Raw genomic sequence first — 23,425 nt, forward strand, 5'->3', positions numbered from 1 at the left:
CATAGAGGATCAGGCCCTAAAAAGCCACAGAAGAGTAAGAGAAGGGTTGGGTCATAGAAAGTTCGGATTATAGATGGGTCAAGTTTTAGAAGTGTTGTGTTACAGAAAAGTGAGATCCAAGAAGAGTTGGGTCACAGAAAGGTCAGGTCATAGAAGGGACAGAGTAGTGTCATTTATGGTAGGGTATGGTCTTAAAACTTCCATAGAAACTTTGTGTCACAGAAGGATCATAGAAGAATCAGGAAACAAAAGATTCGAGACATAAAAGTGTCATAGAAGGGCATATAAGCATCAGGTCATAAAAGAGCTGTTAGAGGAGTGAGATCATAAAAGTCTGTGGTCACAGAAGGACTGGGGCATAGAAGGGGCGGCTCATGTAAGTGTCTGGTCATGGAGGAGTGAGGTCATAGAAGTGTTGGGTCATAAAAGGGCCATGTCAAAGAAGAGTTGGGTAATAGGAGGATGGTGAGACATAATCTGCCCATGGGAAATCCACTTCCCTTCTCTTTCAGACATCTCTCCTGCTCATCTTCTGGCCATTTGCGAAAAGGACATGCAATGTAGGAGTGGTGCCAGTGGGCAGGGAGTTCTCCCAGTCTCCATGACCTTTGGAAGATGATGGAGAGTGGCCATAATGTCCCATACACAGGGAAGGATTGTGGTTGCTCAAGTGATTCCTAACCTGATCCCCCATCCACTATTCACTGATCTCTTCCAGAGTCCTGCTCTGAGTCCCAGAGGCCTGGGAGACCTTGCTGGGAAAGGTGGAGGACAGGAGAAGACAGGGAATCTCACCACTGTCCCTTATTAAATGCAGCAGTGGCCACTCAGTATCTGTTTCTTCTTTAGTGGTTCCTGAAGCATCAACAGCTCTGTCAGCAGCACTAACAGCTCCATCTCCTCCTGCCTGTGCCCCTGGCTGAGGGCATTGCTGCTCATTGGGGCTGAAGCCCTGCAGCTGTGGCACCAGGAAAGCTCATCCCTGCCATCAGGAAAGCTGGGACCAAGCGCCCAAGACCCCGTGTGTGAAAAGGCTTTGCTTCGAGCAGAGACATGGCTGGGACAGAAGAGAGCTGAGTGTCTTTCAAGGCCCAGATTGAAAGGACCCAGGATGAAATGCCTGAATTCACTCAATGGAACAGATCCTCCCAACCTAGAAAACCAGTGATTGTTCCCTGTTCACTTTCCTGGTGTCCTGTCCAAATGTGAGAGAAAATAAAGTGATTCTCCTGTCCAGCTCTTTTTCAAACAGGAACAATGACAGTGTGGGACAGAAGTGTCTCTGTCAGCTGAGGGAGGGAACATCAGGGATGGCTTCAGGCTGTTTCTCAGCAGGTTCCCCTGGAGCCCCAGGGACACCTCGAGGGAGCCCCGAGGGGGCAGAGCAAGGGCTGCCTTGGGCTGCTCCTCTGCTGCTGAGCTGGGCTGGGCTCCTGGCATGGAGGGAGCTCCTGGCAAGGGGGCAGCGCTACAAAGAGCCATCTCTGGGCAGGAGCAGCTCCTCTGCAAAGCCCATCAGGGCTGAGGGCACTGCCTGCAGGCAGCGAGGGGAGAGGAGGGGGCAGAGAGAGGGGAAAGGCAGAGTGGGGTGGGAGGAAAGAGGAGTCTTCATTTGGAGAAAGATCTTCACAGCCCTTCTCAAGGTGAGTCTCTGTGTGCAGGACAATGCAGGTGTGGTTCCTGGAGGGATCTCCTAAAGCCGGCACAGCCACAGCCTGTGGGATCTGTCAGGAGGGCTCTTGCAGTGTCTCTATTAGAGAGAGAAACCAGGGTCAGTGCTCATCCTGCCCAGGGATCTCCCCATGGTGGGACAGAGAGAAGCTGTGGGGGAAGAGGCACCTCCTGTCAGGAGAGGGTCTTTCTGCTTTCAAGAGGTGCTGTGTGAGTCAGGGCTGCTCACAGCTCCAAATCACCCCAGGATATTTCTAAGAAGACATTTCAAGGGGAAGATAAGGGCAGGATTCTATTAAAGATAAGGAACTTTGCTGAGGCTGTGTTTTCAGTTTTCTACTTTTATGGAGTTATGGGGAGAAATGCAACAATTAACAAACGCATGAACTAATCATGAGACTCCTGTGCTGTATCCTTGACTGCTCAGTACATCTAATAGGAGCCTCCACAAGTGTCTCCAGCTTCTCCTCTGCCTATGGACACAACCAGCATCACCTCTGCTGGACCCACCAGGCTCAGTCCGTCCTGTCCTTTTCGCTAATAAACAAGAACCTGTGCTCAGCTTTACCCGACAAACAGGCAGGTTTGTGTAGAGACAGAGGGAGAGCAGAGAGGGTCAGATGGGATCTGCGAGCACTGACAGGGAAAGACATGGGATAGAGAAACACATCCCAGGCGGAAAATCTTCAGCAGAAGACATTGGATCACAGAATGAGAGGAGAATTAATACAGAGTAGTTGTGTGGGGGACAATTCAGAGAGCTCTGTGTGATCCCCTCCAGGGCAGCCCCTTCCTCTGAGCAAGCCCCCTGCCTCCTCTCCCACCCAGCAAAGCCTCTGCCCTCAGGGCTCTGGGCTCCAGGGCTGAACCCCCTCCTCTGCAGCCACAGCTCCAGTGCCCTCTCCAGAGCCCAGGGGCTGAGAGCAACTGCCCGGCAAGGTTGGTGTCTGGGAGGGGGTGAGCACAGCTGGGGAAGGGGAACGCTGTCTGTGTGCCCGGCTGCCTCTGCCCTGGCCTCTCACAGACAGAAGCTCAGTCTGTTTCTCTGTTTCTCCCCCGTCCCTGTACTTTTCTCTCATTCTCCCTGCCAGGCTCTCTGGGGATGGGAGTTGCAGAGTCAGGCACTGATCTTCTCTGGGGCTGTGAGCAGTGCATTCCTGAGGAATTAACAGACTTTTCACTAATGAGATATCATCATTAGGACACTTGGCTTTCCTTGAGGTTTCCTCCCAAGCACTGAGCAGCCCTTCAGGATGCAAACCTTCCCTATCGCATCTTTGTATTTCCTGAGTATCTGTGCAAAAGCAGAGAGGCGCTCCAGTCAAGGAAATGCTGTTGGGTTTGTGAAATGATCCGTCTGTGTCCTGGGCTGAAAGTGGAATCACTCTCTTTCTCCCTGTTTCTCCCCTTGTCTCTGTTCTTGCTGTTCTCTCATTCTCGCTGCCAGGCTCTCTGGGGATGGGATTTGCAGCTGCAGAGTCACCCACTGCCCTGGTGGCTCCTTTCCTGCAGTTGTGTCCATGGGAACCCGTGTCCCAGCTTTGCTCTGAGCTGTGAGGCTGCGGGCAATGCAGTCAGTGGGGCTGGGGAAGGAGCTCCATCTCCATTCATCAAATGCCATCAAATGACACTTGGCTTTCTCCTTAGGTGTCCTTCCAAGCTGTGAGCTTCCCTCCAGAATGCAAACCTGTCCTGTCACATCTTGGTGTTACCTGAAAGCCCTGTGGAGAAGTGCAGAGAAGCTACAGCCAAGGAAATGCTGCTGGGTTTGTGAAATGAGCCGTGTGTGTCCTGGGCTGACAGCAGGGGCTGAGACCTTAGGAAAGGGGGAGACACTGAGTGGTGTGAGGTGGATCCCTCTGCTCTCAGCAGTGGCTTCTCAGGATGCCATGGGAATGTGATCCCCCTTCATCTCAGGAAGGTGCAAGCCCAGGTCAGCTGGGAACAAGAGCGAGGGACAGAGCAGCTCCCCTCCCTCTGCACTGAGCCACAGGCAATGCCCTCGCCTCCCAGGAATTCCCTTGTTGTCCCTGAATGCAAAAGAAACTCTCAGGCTTTCTGACATCCATGAAAATCTCCAGTCAAGGTGACAGAGCGCTGTAAAACCTTTCTCTCTCTCTCTTTCATGTTGGAGACTGTAGAGAAGTTTTAACTGGGAAATTACAACACTGAGGCTGTGTGCATTGTTTTAAATGGATTTGTCACTATCTTTTTCTTCATGTTCAGTGCTTCACATCGAGAAGCAGCAGATGTCCAACAGCAGCTCCATCACCCAGTTCCTCCTCCTGGCATTCGCAGACACACGGGAGCTGCAGCTCTTGCACTTCTGGCTCTTCCTGGGCATCTACCTGGCTGCTCTCCTGGGAAATGGCCTCATCATCACCACCATCACCTGTGACCACCACCTCCACACTCCCATGTACTTCTTCCTCCTCAACCTCTCTATTCTTGACCTGGGCTCCATCTCCACCACTCTCCCCAAATCCATGGGCAATTCTCTCTGGGACACCAGGGCCATCTCCCATGCAGGATGTGTTGCCCAAGACTTTCTCTTTCTGTTTTTCATTTCAGCAGAATATTCTCTTCTCACCATCATGTCCTACGACCGCTACGTTGCCATCTGCAAACCCCTGCACTACGGGACCCTCCTGGGCAGCAGAGCTTGTGTCCACATGGCAGCAGCTGCCTGGGGCGCTGCGTTTCTCACTGCTCTGCTGCACACGGCCAATACATTTTCTCTGCCCCTCTGCCAGGGCAATGCTGTGGAACAGTTCTTCTGTGAAATCCCCCAGATCCTCAAGCTCTCCTGCTCACACTCCTACCTCAGGGAAGCTGGGATCAGTGTGTTTGCTCTCTGCTTAGCTTTTGGCTGTTTTGTTTTCATTGTGGTGTCCTATGTGCAGATCTTCAGGGCTGTGCTGAGGATCCCCTCTGAGCAGGGACGGCACAAAGCCTTTTCCACGTGCCTCCCTCACCTGGCCGTGGTCTCCCTATTTATCAGCACTGCAGGGTTTGCCTACCTGAAGCCCCCCTCCATCTCCTCTCCATCCCTGGACCTTGTGGTGTCAGTTCTGTACTCAGTGGTGCCTCCAGCACTGAACCCCCTCATCTACAGCCTGAGGAACCAGCAGCTCAAGGATGCAGTGTGGAAACTGATATCTGGATGGGTCCCTGAAGCAAAAAATTGCTCATCATGCTCTGCATAGCCTTTATCATGCAACTTGTGGCAGACTCACTCTGTCTTCTGTATATTTTGTTGCTGGTGGGTTTTTTCATTTATTATGATGTGATTTCTCTTTCATTGTTTACTGTTTTTGTCTGAATGAGCTCTACAACTAAGGAGCTGATTTTCCTCTCCGTTTAAACCAAATAAAGCACCTGCAGTTACTGGTTTGATTTTCCTATGACCATTCTTTTTTCTTACATGCAGCGTGGGTGTGTGGGGTTGGGGCAAATAGCACTGGCCTCACCCAACCAGGTCTCTTCCATGGGTAGAGCGGGGTCTGCTCTGTGCCTGTGTGCGTTGGACACTCTCGGAAATCTGCCCGAGGGTAATCGTCGTGGAGCAGCCCCTCACAACCACCATTCCCAGCACTGGCCTGTCGCCCCAGCCTGGAGATATTCTTTGTCTCTCCATGGAAGGACACAGAACGAATAGGTCAGAGTCCATGTTCACACTGTACAGTTGAGATGTGAGTGTGAACATCATTGTGTATGAGGTGAGATGAACTCATGCAAACACAATCAGCCCTTCCTTGGGTTCCATGAAGGTCTGAGGGACAGAAAGTGTCTCAATGTCACTTCATGTTGAAAGCAACATCCCAAGAGTAAGTGCCTGAAGGCAGCACTGAGATGTGCCTCCTTAAACTGAGATCCCTGTGTCCATTCCTCATGACATGAGGCATCTCAGACAAATAAAGAGTGGTGGGATACAGCACAGGTCTGAGGTGCATCTGATTCTCTGGGAGTCCAGAGAAACTCTGTCACTCTTGCCTTTATGTGTAAAAGGGAAAAGCTCAGTGAACATCCTTGGGTGCATAAGGACTCCATGAGGCCACCTCAGATGTGGACTCCTGACAGAACCCTGACATTTCTGTGTGCGACTCCAGGAACAAACCCCACTGTCCCAGGCAGATCCATCTCAGCTGCCTTGGACAGGCTCAGTGCAAGCGTTCCTGTCTGCTACGTCACCCTTGCCCATGAGCCTGGACTGTGCTCTCAGAGGTGTTAGAGCAATCAGAGAGCTTCTGGGATCCTTGGAAAAGGCCGATGTCAAACCCATCTTCAGAAAAAGCAGCAACAAGAATTGGGAGAATTACAGGCAGGTCAGTCTACCCTCTACCCTGTGAAAGGGGATGGCACAAGTCCTGCAGCCATTTCCAGGCCCTTGAAGGACAAGAAAGCTGTTGCTGATGCAAAATAGGCAGGGAAAGGGCATGTTGTGCACATGGAATATTGTAAGGCCTTAGACATGGCCTCCTGTGGTGTCCTTACAGACAGAGTCGAGGTGTCTGGGCTGAAGAAGTGGACGCTGTGTGGGAAGTTGGCTGAAGGACCAAGCCCAAATGTCATCAGTGGTACCAAGTCTCCATGCAGCCAGTTATTTGTGCCATCCCCCAGTGACCAGCACTCAGTCAGCACTGTCAAGTGTCTTCATTACCACCCTGTATGATGTGATGGAGCACACTTTCAGCTGCTTTGTGGATGATGCAAAGCTGGGTGGAGGCCTTGACCACCTTCATCTGGTTCAGCCTGCCTTGAGCAGGGGAGTGAGAGAAGAGGATGCTCAGAGCTCTCTTCAAACTCAAACTCTTCTGTGCTTGAATGCAGTGTTATTGTTCCTCTTAAAAAAATAGCTGGGCATAAGGATCACTTTTTTTCTGCCTCGTCATTAAAAACGACCCTAGGCAGATGACAGGGAATGATCTCATTTCTCCAAGCTGGAGGATGTGTTCCATTGAAGAATTCTGGCATTTCAGCCTGGATCTTTAGACCTGGGGCTGGAAAGACATTCAGCTCTCTTCTGTCCTTGACATATCTCTGCTCTAAGTAAAGCCTTTGCACACACGGGGTTTTGGGCACTTGGTCTCATGTTTCCCGATGGCAGGGATGAGCTTGCCTGGTGCCACAGCTGCAGGGCTTCAGCCCCCATGGGCAGCAATGCCCTCAGCCAGGAGGACAGGCAGGAGGAGCTGGAGCCGTTCCTGTGGGACACAGAGCTGTGCCATGGTCACAGTCCTCAGGACAGATGGTCTACACGGAGAGCATCTTCCAAGCTTAGTAAGGGTCCAGACTTTGAGTCAGTCTCAACTTGAAAGGCAGTTGAAGGGCCCCATGATGAGTGTTTGCTGTTTCAGGAACAGTTAAAGAAGAAACAGCATTTCATGTGCTTTTCAGAAATGGCCAATGGATGAGCAAGGAAACTAAAGGCTGAATCCCAGACCTTGTCCACTCAGATCCCATTTGTGGATGTCAGAAAGAGAAGGGGACTGGATTTTCCTTGCTCACGTTATGTCTCACCATCCTTTTATGACCCAATACTACTATGATCCAACTCTTCAATGACCGAGCTCTTCTGTGACCCAGCTCTCCTCTGATTCCCCCATGACCCAACTCCTATACGAGCCACCTCTTCTCTGATTCAACCCATCTATGACCAGATGACCCCTTGTATGACCTGACTGTTACATGACCCTTCTGTGACTCTTTTATGACCCAACTCTTCTATGACCCTTACCTCACCTGAATCTTCTATAAACCTTCTATGATTGAACTCTTCTGTAAACAACTCTTCTATAACCTGACATTGTGTATACCTTCCATGACTGAACTCCTCTATGACCTGCCTCTTCTATCAACCCACTCTTCCATGACTCTTCTATGACCCGAATCCTCTATGATCTGTGCCTTCTATGACCCAACTCTCCTAAAACCTGAGCCTTCTGTGAACCAAGCCTTCTCTGACCCAACTCTTCTCTGATCCTTCTACGGCTTTCTATGACCTGACTTCCATGTCTTGACTCCTCCATGACCCGCATAAACTATAACTGAACTCTTATATGAACTTTGTATGACTGAACTCTTCTATTACTGCTGTGTGAATCGACTCTTCCATGACCCACCTCTCATATGACCAGGCCCTCTATGACTCCAGCCCTCTATGACCCAATCTTTCTCTGACCTTCTTTGACCTGACTATTCTCTGACTCTTCTGTAGTGTGACTTTCTATGACCCAAGACTTCTATGATTCTCCTGTGACCTGACTCTACTGTGACACAAATCATCTATGCTGCAACTCTTCAATGATCAGACACAGCCGTGACCAGACTCTTGTAGGACCCAACTCTTCTGCGACCCAACCCTTCCATGACCCAACTGGTCTATGAACAAAACCCTGCTATTAACTGACCCTTCTATGACCAGACCCTCTGTGATCTGACTCTTGTGTAAGTCCTTTATGACCCGACTGTTGTATGAGACGCTTCTTCCATGGCCCAACTCTTCTGTGACTGAAGCCTTCTATGACCTGACACCTCTATGACATGACATTTCGATGACTCAACTCTTCTGTGAACCAACTCTCTAAAACCAAAGCCTTCTTTCAAGCAAGCTTTCTATGACCCAACTCTACTCTGAACCTTCTACGGCTTTCTATGACCCAGGTCCTCTCTGGTCCAAATATTCTATGACCAAACCCTTCTATGACCAACCGTTACATGACCGGACACACATGTTACCTGACTTTTCCATGGCCTCACTTTTTTATAACACTATGGTCCAATTATTTTATGATCCCTCAGGACCTGATTCTTCTATGATTCTTCTATGACTCATCTATGACCTGACCTTTCTCTGAACTCATCCTTCTATGAGCGTTCTCTGATCAAACTCTTCTAAAATTCAACAAAATCAGCTTCTGTGACTTGACTCTTCTTAGCACCACTTTGTGACCTGAACCCTCCACAACTTGAGACTTCTATGACCCAACATTGCTATGAGAACTGTATGATCAAACACTTCTATGAACCTTCTAAAATGGAACTCCTCTATCACCCTTCTAAGACTGGACTCTTCTCTGACCTGACTTCTCACATCAATGTTTTCTGTCACTCTTCTATGACCGAGCACTTTATGACCCTGCCCATCTATGACCCAACCCTTGTACAACTCCATGGAGCTGTGTGAGAGCCTTGATGTCTCACAGAACTCTGGAGTCCTGTGTTTAGAACTAAATGGAACAACTGCGCCCAGTTTGATTCAGGCAAGTGGGAATGTTCACGGCACTGGTGTCATTGTGGTCAAAGCCAGATCTGCCTGCCCAGTGACTGGGGGTCAGGGCTTGGCCTTTCTGCTTCTCCAAGCAAACCCAGGCTTTCCTCAGCATCACAGCTGCCTGCACAGTGCCTTTGCCTGCCTGCAATCATGGCCTCCAATTATGAGACCTAACGAGTCCCTGGGGAGGCTTTGTCAGGAACAATCCTCACTCAGACCAATTAATACTTCAAGGTACTCTGAGTTCTGCTTTTGACTTCTTGAGATGCTTCTTCATTCTCCTCTAAGGAGCTGAGGTTCAAGGATTCATCAGCAAATCCACTCTGGGTCTCATTAAAATGCAGAAAGCCTTAACGAGCTCTTTCTTCTCCAGGAGTTTTCTTCAGGTCTTCAAGCCTTGCACAGCTCCTTGGAGTCATTTCCCAGTGTGGTTAAAGAGGAAGATTTCAAGGTGCAGCAAAGAAAAAAGATGTTTAGTTTAAGGTTTATATTTCCCTCTTTTTCAGTTCAGAGATGACAGATGCATTCTCCAATGGGCATTGATGCCGAGTGTCACCTCAAGAGGTCTGGGCAGTGTGGAGAAGCATCCCTTGAGGTCTGACCCTGCATGGACAGCCTTGCTCCTCACCTCCCCAGCCCCATCATTTCTGGCAGTGACCACATGGGACTTGCACCTGTTTTCCTTACATCCCTTTCCCTTTCCATTCTGACAGTTTGGGGAAATGAGATCATTCCCTGTCACCTTCCTGGTGGCACAACCCCCTCTTGCCCATCTACCCAGTGATTCTCCTGCCCAAGTAACACAATGACAGTGCAGGACAGAAGTGTCTCTGTCAGCTGAGGGAGGGAACATCAGGGATGGCTTCAGGCTGTTTCTCAGCAGGTTCCCCTGGAGCCCCAGGGACACCTGGAGGGAGCCCCGAGGGGGCAGAGAAAGGGCTGCCTTGGGCTGCTCCTCTGCTGCTGAGCTGGGCTGGGCTCCTGGCAGGGAGGGAGCTCCTGGCAAGGGGGCAGCGCTACAAAGAGCCATCTCTGGGCAGGAGCAGCTCCTCTGCAGAGCCCATCAGGGCTGAGGGCACTGCCTGCAGGCAGTGAGGGCAGAGGAGGGAGGCAGAGAGAGGAAAAAGGCAGGGTGGGGTGGGAGGATGCTGAGAGCTCCCTGAGGGAGGAATCTTTGCATGTCTTAGGGCAAGGCAGTGCAGCTTTGATTCCTGGAAGGGTCTTCTGAAGGGGGCACATCCCACAGCTTTCGGTATCTGTAAGTACAACCCTCACTTTCTCTGCAGCAGAGGAGGAGGATGTGCTGCAGATCAGGGACTTTGCACTGAACCATCAGAGGGACAGAACACAAATGCTCCCTTCTGCTCATGGTTGTGGGGGTGTAAAGGTTAATCTGCACTGGTGGTTTCCATGGGCTGTCCTTCCAAAGAGGGGCCCTGTGTCCCAGTGTGCTGGGACAGAGACTCTGCACCTTCCACTGTCAGCACTCAGACTGTCAGGAGAGCAGATCATGGTGGGGTGGGAAGAAGCTGTGAGTGGAAGGAGAAACTCTGAACAAGGCAGGGTCCCTGTGCTTCTGAGAGGCTGCTGCATGGGTCAGGGCTGCTCCCAGCTCTGGGTCACCCCTAGAATATTCCCAAAAGAAAGTCTCAAGAAGAAGGTCAAGGCAGGGATTGCTATAGAGGTAAGGAACTTACATGAGATTGTGTTTGCGCTTTCCTATTCCAGGAAAGTAGGAAGGGGGAAAGGGAAGCAGAAGTAGAAATGGAGCACTCAGTTTTGAAGATGTCACCGTGATTCCGGAACTGCAGCTCTCAGTGGTCAGTGGGTGACCAAGAATCTGGTAAAGCGCCTTGAGGAATTCTCTGCCTATGGACAGCACCACCTCTGCCGGACCCATCAGGGTTGTTCTGACCTGTCCTTCTCAACCTCCAAAGAGGAACTCATGCCCAGGCAGTGCTCTGCAAACAGGCAGGTTCCTCTGGGGCCAAGGTGGGTGCACAAAGCTTTAGACGCAAAGCCTCAGGGCTCTGGGCTCCAGGGCTGAACCCCCTCCTCTGCAGCCACAGCTCCAGTGCCCTCTCCAGAGCCCAGGGGCTGAGAGCAACTGCCCGGCAAGGTTGGTGTCTGGGAGGGGGTGAGCACAGCTGGGGAAGGGGAACGCTGTCTGTGTGCCCGGCTGCCTCTGCCCTGGCCTCTCACAGACAGACACTCACTCTCTTTCTCCCTGTTTCTCCCCTTGTCTCTGTTCTTGCTGTTCTATCATTCTCTCTCTCAGGCTCTCTGGGGATGGGAGTTGCAGCTGCAGAGCCACCCACTGCCCTGGTGGCTCCTTTCCTGCAGTTGTGTCCATGGGAACCCGTGTCCCAGCTTTGCTCTGAGCTGTGAGGCTGTGGGCAATGCAGTCAGTGGTGCTGGGGAAGGAGCTCAATCTCCCTTCATCAAATGCCATCAAATGACACTTGGCTTTCTCCTTAGGTGTCCTTCCAAGCTGTGAGCTTCCCTCCACAATGCAAACCTGTCCTCTCACATCTTGGTGTTACCTGAAAGCCCTGTGGAGAAGCGCAGAGAAGCTACAGCCAAGGAAATGCTGCTGGGTTTGTGAAATGAGCCGTGTGTGTCCTGGGCTGACAGCAGGGGCTGAGACCTTAGGAAAGGGGGAGACACTGAGTGGTGTGAGGTGGATCCCTCTGCTTTCAGCAGTGGCTTCTCAGGATGCCATGGGAATGTGATCCCCCTTCATCTCAGGAAGGTGCAAGCCCAGGGCAGCTGGGAACAAGAGCGAGGGACAGAGCAGCTCCCCTCCCTCTGCACTGAGTCACAGGCAATGCTCTCACTTTGCAGGAATTGCTTTGTTGTCCCTGAATGCAACAGAAATTCTGTGGGTTTCTGACATCCATGAAAACCTCCAGCCAAGATGGGAGAAAACTGTAAAAAAAAAAGGTCTTCTTATGGAACACGTTGGAGACTGTGGAGCAGTTTTAACTGGAAAATTAGAAAACTGGAGCTGCCCACACCATCCCCATGACCCCCTGCTGCAGAGCAGGGCTGACTCCTCGCAGCCAGCAGGCAGAGGCCCTGCTCCTCCCGGCACATTCATCCGGCACCAAGCAGGGCTCCAGGCTCAGAGCTGAATGATCTCCTGGGAAAGAAAAAGCAGTGGAGAGTGAGAAATGGCTTTGATATTTCTTAGACACGTCACCCCTACCCCTAACTCGTCACTATCTTTTTCTTCATATTCAGTGCTTCATATCCAGAGGCAGCAGATGTCCAACAGCAGCTCCATCACCCAGTTCCTCCTCCTGGCATTCGCAGACAGACGGGAGCTGCAGCTCTTGCACTTCTGGCTCTTCCTGGGCATCTACCTGGCTGCCCTCCTGGGCAACGGCCTCATCATCACCACCATCGTCTGCGACCACCACCTCCACACCCCCATGTACTTCTTCCTCCTCAACCTCTCACTCCTTGACTTGGGATCTATCTCCCCCACTGTCCCTAAAGCCATGGCCAATTCCCTCTGGGACACCAGGACAATCTCATACATAGGATGTGTTGCCCAGCTCTTTACATTTCTCTTTTTCATCACAGCAGAGTTATCTCTTCTCACCATCATGTCCTACGACCGCTACGTTGCCATCTGCAAACCCCTGCACTACGGGACCCTCCTGGGCAGCAGAGCTTGTGTCCACATGGCAGCAGCTGCCTGGGGCGCTGCGTTTCTCAATGCTCTGCTGCACACGGCCAATACATTTTCCCTGCCCCTCTGCCAGGGCAATGCTGTGGAACAGTTCTTCTGTGAAATCCCCCACATCCTCAAGCTCTCCTGCTCACACTCCTACCTCAGGGAAGCTGGGCTCAGTGTGTTTGGTGCCTGTTTAGCTTTTGGCTGTTTTATTTTCATTGTGGTGTCCTATGTGCAGATCTTCAGGGCTGTGCTGAGGATCCCCTTGGAGCAGGGACAGCACAAAGCCTTTTCCACGTGCCTCCCTCACCTGGCCGTGGTCTCCCTGTTTATCAGCACTGCAGGGTTTGCCTACCTGAAACCCCTCTCCATTTCTTCACCATCCCTGGACCTGGTGGTGTCAGTTCTGTATGTGGTGGTGCCTCCAGCATTGAACCCCCTCATCTACAGCTTGAGGAACCAGCAGCTCAAGGATGCAGTGTGGAAACTGATATCTGGATGATTCTCTGCAGCAATGAACTGTTCATCATCTTCTGCATAGCAGTTATCATGCAACTCATGGAAGGCCCAGACTGGCTTCTGTATTTGTTTTTGTTGATTTTTTGTTGACATATATTGTCATCCTTTTTTCAATTCACTGTCGTCTTTTCTTATTGATTGGCTGTGTAAATGAGGAGCTGTGCTCTCTGTGTTTCAACAAAATAAAGGGATATCCAATGACTTTTCTTTCCTGATGTCTTTCCTTCAAGACCTTTTTGGAGCTTCAGGGACAGTTCCTGTGGCCATGGGTTGAGGGGAAAGAGTCCTGGCACGGCAGCACTGCCAGGCACCAGTGCTTGATCTCCCAGAGCTGTTCTCTCTCCACTTGCACACTCTCCTCCTCACCCCTTGCCTTGCTGTAAGGCCTGAGGGCTCTGAGCTTGGTCACAGCGGTGCTGCGTGGCAGTGCTGTGCCCGCAGGCAGGGACAGGCAGTGGGCACTTGTGACAGAGATGCCTCCACAACAGCCTTTCCATAAATAGAGGAGATCTCCTCAGCACAGCACCTGAAGGCTTAGGGCTCGTTCTAAAGTTTCTTTCAGGAGTTCACCCAAGGATTTGTCCCAGAGATGAAAACACCAGTGCACCGCTAAAGAGTGTTGGTGTGCGGGGCTGGACCAAGCAGCAGTGTGCTCTTACAGCCGGGCACCCTGCAAGAGACCTGAAGAACCAGCAGAGCAGGGTCTGCTCTGTGCCCACGTGCATTGGACAGCACATGGAATCCGACCCAGGGCAACAATCCTGGTGTAGCCCCTCACAAGCCCATTCCCAGCACCGGCCTCTCACCCCAGCTTGGAGAGGTTCTTTATTCTTCCATGAGAGGACACTGAATGAGTAGGTCAGAGTCCATTGTATGGCTCAGATGTGAGTACGCACATCACGTGTGAGGGGAGATGAACCTGGTTACGTACCAACAGCCATTTCTTCGGTTTCCATGAAGATCTGTGTGACAGATATGGCCTCGAAGCCTCTTCTCATTGCAAGTAACAAGACATGGGAAATCACCTCAGTATAGCACTTGGATGCCCCACCATGAACCAAGGTCCCTGTGTCTCTTCCACATGATGTGGGGCAAGTGTACTTTTATCTGTTCAGGTCCTGGGCCATAAGAAGGTGATGGGTGAGTAGGGGGTTAGGATATCCCTTGTGTCTCAGAAACTCAGAATCCAGTAGGAAATGTCTGACTGTAAAGCGGATGATGAGGTCAGTTCTGTCTCTGTAGAGGGATAGAGCAGCAGCAGGAACAGGGCTGGGAAAGGATATCTGTGGGGTCCACAGCGGGCTGAGGACTCCTGCTGACCATACCCGGAAGGCTGAGGGGTAAACAAGGAGACAACACCTGCGGAACATGGAGGTCACGGGACAGGAAGTGAGCAGAGGATACAGGGCCAAGCGAGAAAGTACCATCCAGTCACAGATTGCTTGTACATAAGCTAATCCAATCATGCAGAGACACATGTGTTGACAAAGGGTATAAGAGGTGTGTGTAAGGTCAGTAACGCAGCCAGCCGGGCGGCCATGTAACATCAATAAAGCAGCTTGCCTCCACAGCCCTGTGTCGTGTCTCAACAGCGACATCTGGTGACCCCGACGTGATATAGCGAGCGATTCTCCAAGAGTTTTAATCTCGGAGCAAGAGGAATTTTCTATATTAACTGCTGACCCAGACTTTCCATCTCTATCTGAGTTTCAACACCTAAATTCAAGAAATCTGGTAACACACCTAAAGAATAAACCATCTCGGTCATCGTGAAAAAGTTTTCTTGTTGATGAGTCAGACGATGAAACAGACTCAGCTTGTCCGATGTATGAACAAAGCTAATGGTGGGTTCACCCCGTAACACCGTCCACCCCTCCACTGCCCCCTGAAGAGAGAGGGGTGCCCGAAGCGTACAATCTCTTGGTACTCCTGCCTTTGCCACATGAGCCGGATAATTGGGACAATCCCATGGCGGGAGGGATGGGGGGGCGGCACTGAGGCGGCTGCTTCAAAACAGAAAGATTGAGGCTAACGCCGAGCCAACCTTTGGGGGTTCCTCCGGTAAACCTCAAACCCCTCAGATGTGGGATTCACCCCTGGTACAGGTTACTGTGAGACCGTATGATCCCTGTGTAATTTGGCAAAAGGTAAAACAACGGGCTATGCTAGAAGGACATTGGACATTGTCCGAGGCAATAACTGCACCCTTAAAGGAATGTGACCCGAGTCCTGAGACAGCTATGGCATTCCCGGTGGTCTGGGGGGATCCAGGACAGGGAATTATGGATGAGCACAGACCATACACCTGGAAAGTAATACAGGAACTTCAAAAAACTGTTACACAGTATGGTCCCAGCTCCCCTGCAACAATGCAATTGCTTCTATTATTAACTATGGAACACATTATCCAACAAGCAATTGCTTCTCATCAATTTTTTTCACCAGGGTTACAGAGCACTCAAGAGACAGTTTCAGCTTTCTACTACTGAAGCTCAATCTATTGTTGCCTCATGTCCCGATCGTCAAGGCCAACATTTTCCAACAGGCTATGGAGTAAATCCTAGAGGCTTACAGGCCCTACAAATTTGACAAACTGATATAACTCATATTACAGAATTTGGCCGACAAAAGTATGTACATGTATCAATTGATACCTTTTCTTCTGTCATTATTGCTACTGCACATACTGGAGAAACAGCAACAGATGCTATTGGGCATTGGCAAAAAGCCTTCGCCACCTGTGGTGTTCCTCGACAAATTAAAACTGACAACGGTCCCACTTATGTTTCTGGGCGAGTGAAAGCGTTTTCACAGTCTTGGGGTGTCAGCCATGCTACAGGTGTTCCTCACTGCCCCACCAGTCAGGCACTTGTAGGATGTGCCCATGGTACACTTAAGTGCCTTTTACAAAAGCAAAAGATGGGAATGTCTGGGGAATCACCTGACGCAAGGCTGAACAAGGTGATGCATGTATTAAATTTCTTAACTATCAATGAGGAACATCAGAATCCCCCAACGATTCGACATTTTGAATCCTTGAAGTCTACCACAGCTATCTCGGATGGAGTGAAGGTTCAAGTGAAGGACCTTCAAAGTGGTCAGTGGTCAGGCCCATGCAAGCTGTTAACTTGGGGTCGAGGGTATGCTTGTGTTTCCACAGATGAAGGACCTCGGTGGTACCCTGCTCGTTGTGTTCGCCCTGCTGTGGATAAGCCACGGAGGCCACGTGTGGAGAATCAAACAGCTGGAGATGAGTGTGATGGATAGCCCTTGCTAACATCAAAGAACTGCCATAACAACTGGAGTATAAATCATATACCGGAACCACAAGTTAGAGCTGTTAGGATCAATAGAAACGGAGTATAAGTCAATGTTTGTATACTTTTCAGATGCACCTACGATCTTACTCAGCGTGGTAGTCTTTAACAGGCAATTTTCTTTAGCACAAATACAAAAAGGGGGAATTGTGGGGGTCCACAGTGGGCTGAGGACCCCCGCTTAATGTACCCGGAAGGAGATCGTGGGACGGGAAGTGGGCAGACAATATAGGACCGTGCGTGAAAGTAGTACCATCCATTCACAGATTGTTTATGTATAAGCTAATCCAATCATGCGGAGACGCGTGTGTTAATCAAGGGTATAAGAGGCGCGTGTAAGATCAAGCGCGGGGGCCGGCCGTGTAACTTCAATAAAGAAACTTGCTTCCACATCACCGTGTCATGTCTCAACAGCGACACCCCTCTGTCCATGGCCCAGGAGACCAGGTTTGACTTACATCTTCAACTTGATCTGAGCTGTAGGTGTGAGGGTCTCCAGACACAGACACAGACACAGCCTGACCTCTCCATGGGCCTTGTTGAGTCAGACTTGCAAAGTGACTTCCAAGGTTGGTTCTTTCTGGGGTTAAAAATGGAATGACATCGAAGCCACCCCAGTGCCAGAACCCAGGAGGTTCACAGAGGCCTAGGGATGCTCTTCTTCCTTTCTTTCATCACTTGGTCAGGTCTGAGAGGCAATGTAGAAAAGCAGGTGAGGTTTCAGGCTGTCAGTGATAGAATGCGGAACGCTGAGCCTTCAAATGTGAAATGATCTAAAGGCAAAACTGTTCTAAATTGTTCTCCTCTCTTCCTTTCACATAGCTCTTAAGTCTTCCACAGCAAACTGGAAGCTCTGAGATGCCTCCACCTCCCTTGCTTTTAGCAATTAAGCTGAAAGAACCCAAGTCATTGTGTTTCAGTTCTGCTTCCAGTGTAAAACTGGGGATGGGCCAAGAGACTGGCAGAAGGATCCCTCTCCTCTGGACAAGGAGGCGGATGTCCCCATGTATCACAGATGACTGATATCTGTGTTCATGGAGCTGGTCAATGCCAAGGGTGCCCTCAAACCTCATGCTGTGATCCCCTTACTCCATCCTGGCAGACCTCCTCCAGACCCTCTCCAGTTTCTCCACTTCCCTTTCGAAAGGTGAGAGTCTTTGGGTCCTGTGGCATCGTCCTGGTGCCAGAAGAGTGAGGGCAGTGATTGTCTCCTCTGCACAGCATCAGGAGTTGCTCACTCTGCTCCCTCCCAGTGAGTGGCTGGGGGTGGGCAAGAAGTTGTCAGGAGGAGACAGGCAGGAGAGATGACCCCGACTGAGCAAAAGGAGATCCCATATTATAGATGCCACAGTCAGTAATAAAAAGTGTGGCAGAAGAAGGAAGAAGTGGAGAATTTTATCATTCAAGGTGAAGAGTGGTGGTAGACTGGAGGGGTGTCATTCTGCTTGAGGGAGGTGGCAAGTGATAGCATTTGCATTGGTTTTGGGATTCAATTATTTTGGGTTCTAACTCTTTTCTTTCACCTATTAAACTATTACTAGCTCAGTCAAAAAACATTTCCATAGAGCAGCCTGGGCAGAGACCTGTCTGGCTGAGGAGTGCCACAAGGAAAAGGACCTGGGCAGCAGGACGCTTGTTTGTCCTCACTCACAAGAGACCTCTACTAATCCCATGTCCTTTCAAAAGACATCTTCCAAAGAAATATGGATCTTCTCCTGGAAATTCCTCAGCAGAGACCTTATAACAGCTGTCCAGTACCTGAAGGGAATCGCCAAGAAAGAAATTGGAAGAGGGAAGATTTACATTAAACATTAGGCAGAAATTGTTCAGAAAGAAGGTTGTGAGGCAGTGACCCAGGTTGCCCAAGGAAGCTGTTGATATCACCTCCATGTATGTGTCCAAGGCCAGGCTGGATGGGGCCTTGAGCAGCCTGGTCCAGTGGGAGGTGTCCCTGCCCATGGCAAGGGGTGGAACTGGATGGGCTTTAAGATCCCTTCAACCCAAACTATTCTATGATTATGAAAAGTATGGTAATACAAAATTTAAATGGAGATATATTTTTCTTAGGTTCACTTTGAAATCTTCTTTATCCTCAATGGGAAATGACTCCATAGAGCTGTACAAGACTTGAAGAAAGAGATCATTAAGATTTTCTGTATTTTAATGAGACCCAGAGTGGATTGGCTGACGAGTCCTTGAACCTCAGCTCCTTAGAAGAAACTGAAGAAACATCTCAAGAAGTTAAAAGCAGAACTCAGAGTATCTTGAAGTATTGATTGGTCTCAGTGAGGATAGTTCTCCCCAGGGACTTGTTAGGGCCGAGAATTGGAGGCCATGATTGCAGGCAAAGGTGCTGTGCACCTTCCACTGTCATTACCAACCTATTCTCCTCTATCCCATACATTGGTCAATCCATCGTAGAATGAGCTTGAGGAGGCTTCTCAGTAGACAACCCCACATTAACTCGCTTCTTCGCCCTACACTTCCTCCTCCCATTCGCAATCGCGGGCCTAACCTTAATCCACCTCACCTTCCTACACGAATCCGGCTCAAACAACCCCCTAGGACTATCATCAAACTGTGACAAAATTCCATTTCACCCCTACTTCTCTATAAAGGACCTTATAGGGTTTATCATAATACTCCACTTCCTAACAACCCTGGCCCTATTCTCACCAACCCTTCTAGGAGACCCAGAAAACGTTTCCCCAGCCAACCCACTAGTAACACCCCCACAAATCAAACCAGGATGATACTTCCTATTCCCATACGCCATCCTACGCTCCATCCCAAACAAACTAGGAGGAGTATTAGCCCTAGCAGCTTCTGTCCTAGTGCTTTTCCTAGCCCCATTCCTCCACAAATCAAAACAACGAACAATAACCTTCCGCCCCCTATCACGAGCCCTGTTCTGAATCCTAGTAACTAACCTCTTTCTTTTAACATGAATCGGCAGCCAACCGGTAGAACAGCCATTCATCATTATTGGCCAACTAGCCTCCCTCACCTACTTTACAGTCCTCCTAATACTCTTCCCAATTGTTGCCACACTAGAAAACAAAATACTTAACTACTAATAACACTCTAATAGTTTATACAAAGCATTGGTCTTGTAAACCAAAGACTGAAGACTACACCCCTTCTTAGAGTTTTCCCTTCAATACACAACCTCCTCCACCCCCCTTACCCCCCAAGGGGCATTTTAGCCATAATTCATGTACTATTACATACCATTCCTGACCACATAATACATTACATGTACGTCCTATATACATTAACTTTACAGTGGACTCTAATCTCACAGAACTCATCCTACTTTCAAGGAACGTCTACCTAAGATATTCCCCAATAATCCCTACCATGTACGTGCTAAACCCATAATATGTTAGGTTATACATTAAAATTCCATCCCAAGGATACAATAAGTGCCAGATTATACATAATATTAATGGTAGCCGGGCTAAGGTGCCAAACGCTCTCGCGGGGCAGGCTTCCAGAGAACCAGGTTATTTATTAATCGTTCACCTCATGTGAAATCAGCACTGCACCGCATATCAGATCCTAAGACACGAGCTTCAGGCCCATTCATTCCCCCTACACCCCTCACACTACTTGCTCTTTTGCGCCTCTGGTTCCTTTTTCAGGGCCATAGCACATATTAATCCTCTAACCTTGTTATTCACAGATACATTCATACTATTTCAGGTACACTCTCCCTCGTAATCGCGGCATCCGGGTGTTTCTTTTCTGTTGGTTTTAGTTTGGTTTTTTTTCTGGAATCCTCACGGGTGGCCCATGGTAGCTAGAGCAGGAGCATACAATCTAAGACGTGGGCTACAATGGCTCACGGGCTTGTTCGTCACTCTCATTAATTACTGAATGAGACGGTTGGTGTGTCCGGGGAATCATTTTAACACTGATGCACTTTGGTTAGCATTCACTACTATGATCTTGCAAGATCTCCTCATGGTGCTATTCTATTCATGGTCACAGAGCATAATTTCTTACTTTTCCTTTCCTCTGACTTTTCGACTAACACTAGGAACTTTCGACTAAATTTTTATCATTTCTCCATCACAAATTTTATCCTTACTATTCACATATTTTTCGCTTTCCACATCCGCTGGAGTTACATTAATAAATCATACTCTGCACGAACGCAGAATTTTCATGAATTGTCACGATTTCACTTCACGAATCCTCTCGAAAATCATACAAAACATCAAATGTTCCATACATTCATAAATCCTCTCAAAAATCATACAAAACATCAAACGTTCTATACATTCACGAATCCTCTCAAAAATCATACAAAACATCAAATATTCTATATGTTCACAAATTTCTCAGAAATCATACAAAACGCCTAGCAACATTCTATACGTTCAAGAATCCTCTTGAAAATCATACAAAACATCACACATTCTATATATTCACGAATTTCTTCAAGACATGTCAAGTCATATTCAAGAAAGTCATAGAAGTGTAAGAGAAGTGTTGGGTCATATGAAGCTTGGGTTATAGATGGGTCAAGTGTTGTGTTACAGAAGAGTGAGATCCTAGAGGAGTTGGGTCAGAGAAAGGTCAGGTCATAGAAGGGACAGAGAAGTATCATTTCTGGTAGGGTCTGTTTTTAGAGGAGTGAGGTCATAGAAGGTTGAGGTCACAGAAGGACTGGGGCATAGAAGAGGCACTCATGTAACTGTCTGGTCATGGTGGAGTCAGGTCTTAGAGAACCCGGGTCATAGAAGTGTTGGGTCACAAAAGGGTCAGGTCATAGAAGCTTTGGGTAATAGGAGAATGGTGAGATGGAATCTGTCCCGGGGAAATCCAGTTCTCTTCTCTTTCTCACATCCAGGAATGTAATCTGAGTGGACAAGGTCTGGGGCACAGCCTTTCTCTCTCCTGATCATTTTTTGGCCATTTGGAAAAAGACATGCAATATAGGAGTGGTGCCAGTGGTGCCAGATGGACCTGGGCACCAGGACGCTTACTTGTCCTCCCTGAAAAGAGACCTCCACCAACCCCATGTCCTTTCAAAAGACATTTTCCAAAGAAATATTGATCTTCTCCCGGAACTTCCTCAGCCTGGAGAAGAGAAGGCTTTGCAGAGACCTTATATCAGCTGTCCAGTACCTGAAGGGAGTCACCAAGAAAGCAGGAGAGGTTCTTCTTAGAAGGACGTGGAGTAACAGGACAAAAGGGAATAGCTTTAATTTGGAAGAAGGAAGATTTAGATTAGACATTAGGAAGAAATTGTTCAGAAAGAAGGTGGTGAGGCAGTGACCCAGGTTGCCCAAGGAAGCTGTGGATATCACCTCCCTGTATGTGTTCAAGGCCAGGCTGGATGGGGCCTTGAGCAGCCTGGTCCAGTGGGAGGTGTCCCTGCCCATGGCAAGGGGTGGAACTGGATGGGCTTCAAGATCCCTTCAACCCAAACTATTCTATGATTATGAAAAGTATGATAATACAAAATATGAATGGAGATATATTTTTCTTAGGTTCACTTTGAAATCTTCTTCTTTATCCTCAGTGGGAAATGACTCCAAAGAGCTGTACAAGGCTTGAAGAAAGAGCTCGTTAAGATTTTCTGTATTTTAATGAGACCCAGGGTGGATTGGCTGATGAGTCCTTGAACCTCAGCTCCTTAGAAGAAACTGAAGAAACATCTCAAGAAGTCAAAAGCAGAACTCAGAGTATCTTGAAGTATTGATTGGTCTCAGTGAGGATCTTTCCTGGCAATGTCTCCCCAGGGACTCGTTAGGGCCGAGAATTGGAGGCCATGATTGCAGGCAGGCCAGGGTGCTGTGCAGGTAGCTGTGATGCTGAGAAAAGCCTGGGCTTGGCTGATGAAGCAGAAAGGCCAAGCCCTGACCCCCAGGCCCTGGGCAGGCAGATCTGGCTTTGATTACAGTGACATTGGTGTCAGGAAGATTCTCACTTTGCCAAATCAAATTGGATGCAGTTATTCCATGTAATTCCATATAGAGTCTTGCAGAGTTATGTGAGATGCCAAGGCTCTCACACAACTGTCTCTCAAACATGACAGTTTGGGTCATGTAAGTGTTGAGTTATTGAAGTGTGAATGTTTATTAGGCGTTTCCAAGGTTTTTGATCATAGAAAGTTCATAGAATCTTTGTTTGGAGAAGAGTTGTTTCAAAGAAGGGTCGGGTGATAAAGGAGTTATAGAAACATTGACTCACAGAAGAGTAATAGAAGAATTGTGTCATGGAAAGGTTATGGAAGAGTCAGGGACATGTCATGTTATATAAGAGTTTGCTCATAGAAAAAGCCTTAGAAAATCAGATATAGAAGGTCAGAGTAGATCTGTGTGATAGACACCTTGGTTGACAGAAGACTCAGGTTTTAGAAGAGTCGGGACATAGAGAAGTTCTTGAAGAGTGGGGTGATAGAAGAGTCAGCTCATAGAAGGGTTTGGTTTGGAAGGTACATGGCAGTGTTGGATCACTCAAAGATTACATCATAGAAGTGCCGGGTCATGGAAAGGGCAGATCCTATATGATTTAGGTCATAGAGGAGTTGGGAGGATTGACATCAGAGCCGGTCAGGTCAAAGAAGTGTCAATTAATTATAGGGTCCCAGAAGAGTTGGTTCATAGAAGAGTCTGGTCATAGATCATAGAATCATAGAATCATAGAATCACCAGATTGGAAAGGCCCCACTGGATCATCGAGTCCAACCATAATCACGTTCTCATCTTCCCTTAAACTGCACATTCTATGAACTGTTAATGTTAAAAATGGGGTTTTTTTCCCCCTTTCTTAGAAAACAGCCAACCCCCACGCCCCGTAATGTTTGCTCAGCCTGAAGACGTGTCTCCTCTGGCAGGACAGAGGAGAAATGCTCAAACATGTGCTGTGTAGTCCAGCAAAGTAGAAGAAAGATACACCATCTACCCTCCCTCTCGCCCACAGTACAAACACATTTGAAACTCAACCCCA

The 23,425-nt window shown here is 48.9% G+C and overlaps 2 protein-coding genes and 1 pseudogene across 2 annotated transcripts; all 3 read left to right on the forward strand.

The window, feature by feature from the left end:
• The first annotated feature begins 3,896 nt into the window (after positions 1–3,896).
• LOC128850718 (olfactory receptor 14J1-like) lies at positions 3,897–4,877 on the forward strand. The gene has a single exon (XM_054055703.1). The coding sequence runs from the start codon at positions 3,921–3,923 to the stop codon at positions 4,875–4,877; it is 957 nt and encodes a 318-aa protein (XP_053911678.1). The 5' UTR covers positions 3,897–3,920.
• Positions 4,878–12,210: 7,333 nt separating this feature from the next.
• On the forward strand, positions 12,211–13,128 carry LOC128850715 (olfactory receptor 14J1-like). Its single transcript, XM_054055700.1, has one exon. The coding sequence runs from the start codon at positions 12,211–12,213 to the stop codon at positions 13,126–13,128; it is 918 nt and encodes a 305-aa protein (XP_053911675.1).
• A 4,368-nt stretch (positions 13,129–17,496) lies between these two features.
• LOC128850723 (cytochrome b-like) lies at positions 17,497–19,539 on the forward strand (annotated as a pseudogene).
• The last annotated feature ends 3,886 nt before the right edge of the window (positions 19,540–23,425 follow it).

This window comes from Cuculus canorus, unplaced genomic scaffold (assembly GCF_017976375.1).
Source record: "Cuculus canorus isolate bCucCan1 unplaced genomic scaffold, bCucCan1.pri scaffold_63_arrow_ctg1, whole genome shotgun sequence".
Taxonomy (NCBI): domain Eukaryota; kingdom Metazoa; phylum Chordata; class Aves; order Cuculiformes; family Cuculidae; genus Cuculus; species Cuculus canorus.

Coding starts and splice junctions, on each gene's coding strand:
- LOC128850718 (XM_054055703.1), top strand. CDS start 3,921: ATGTCCAACAGCAGCTCCATCACCCAGTTCCTCCTCCTGGCATTCGCA.
- LOC128850715 (XM_054055700.1), top strand. CDS start 12,211: ATGTCCAACAGCAGCTCCATCACCCAGTTCCTCCTCCTGGCATTCGCA.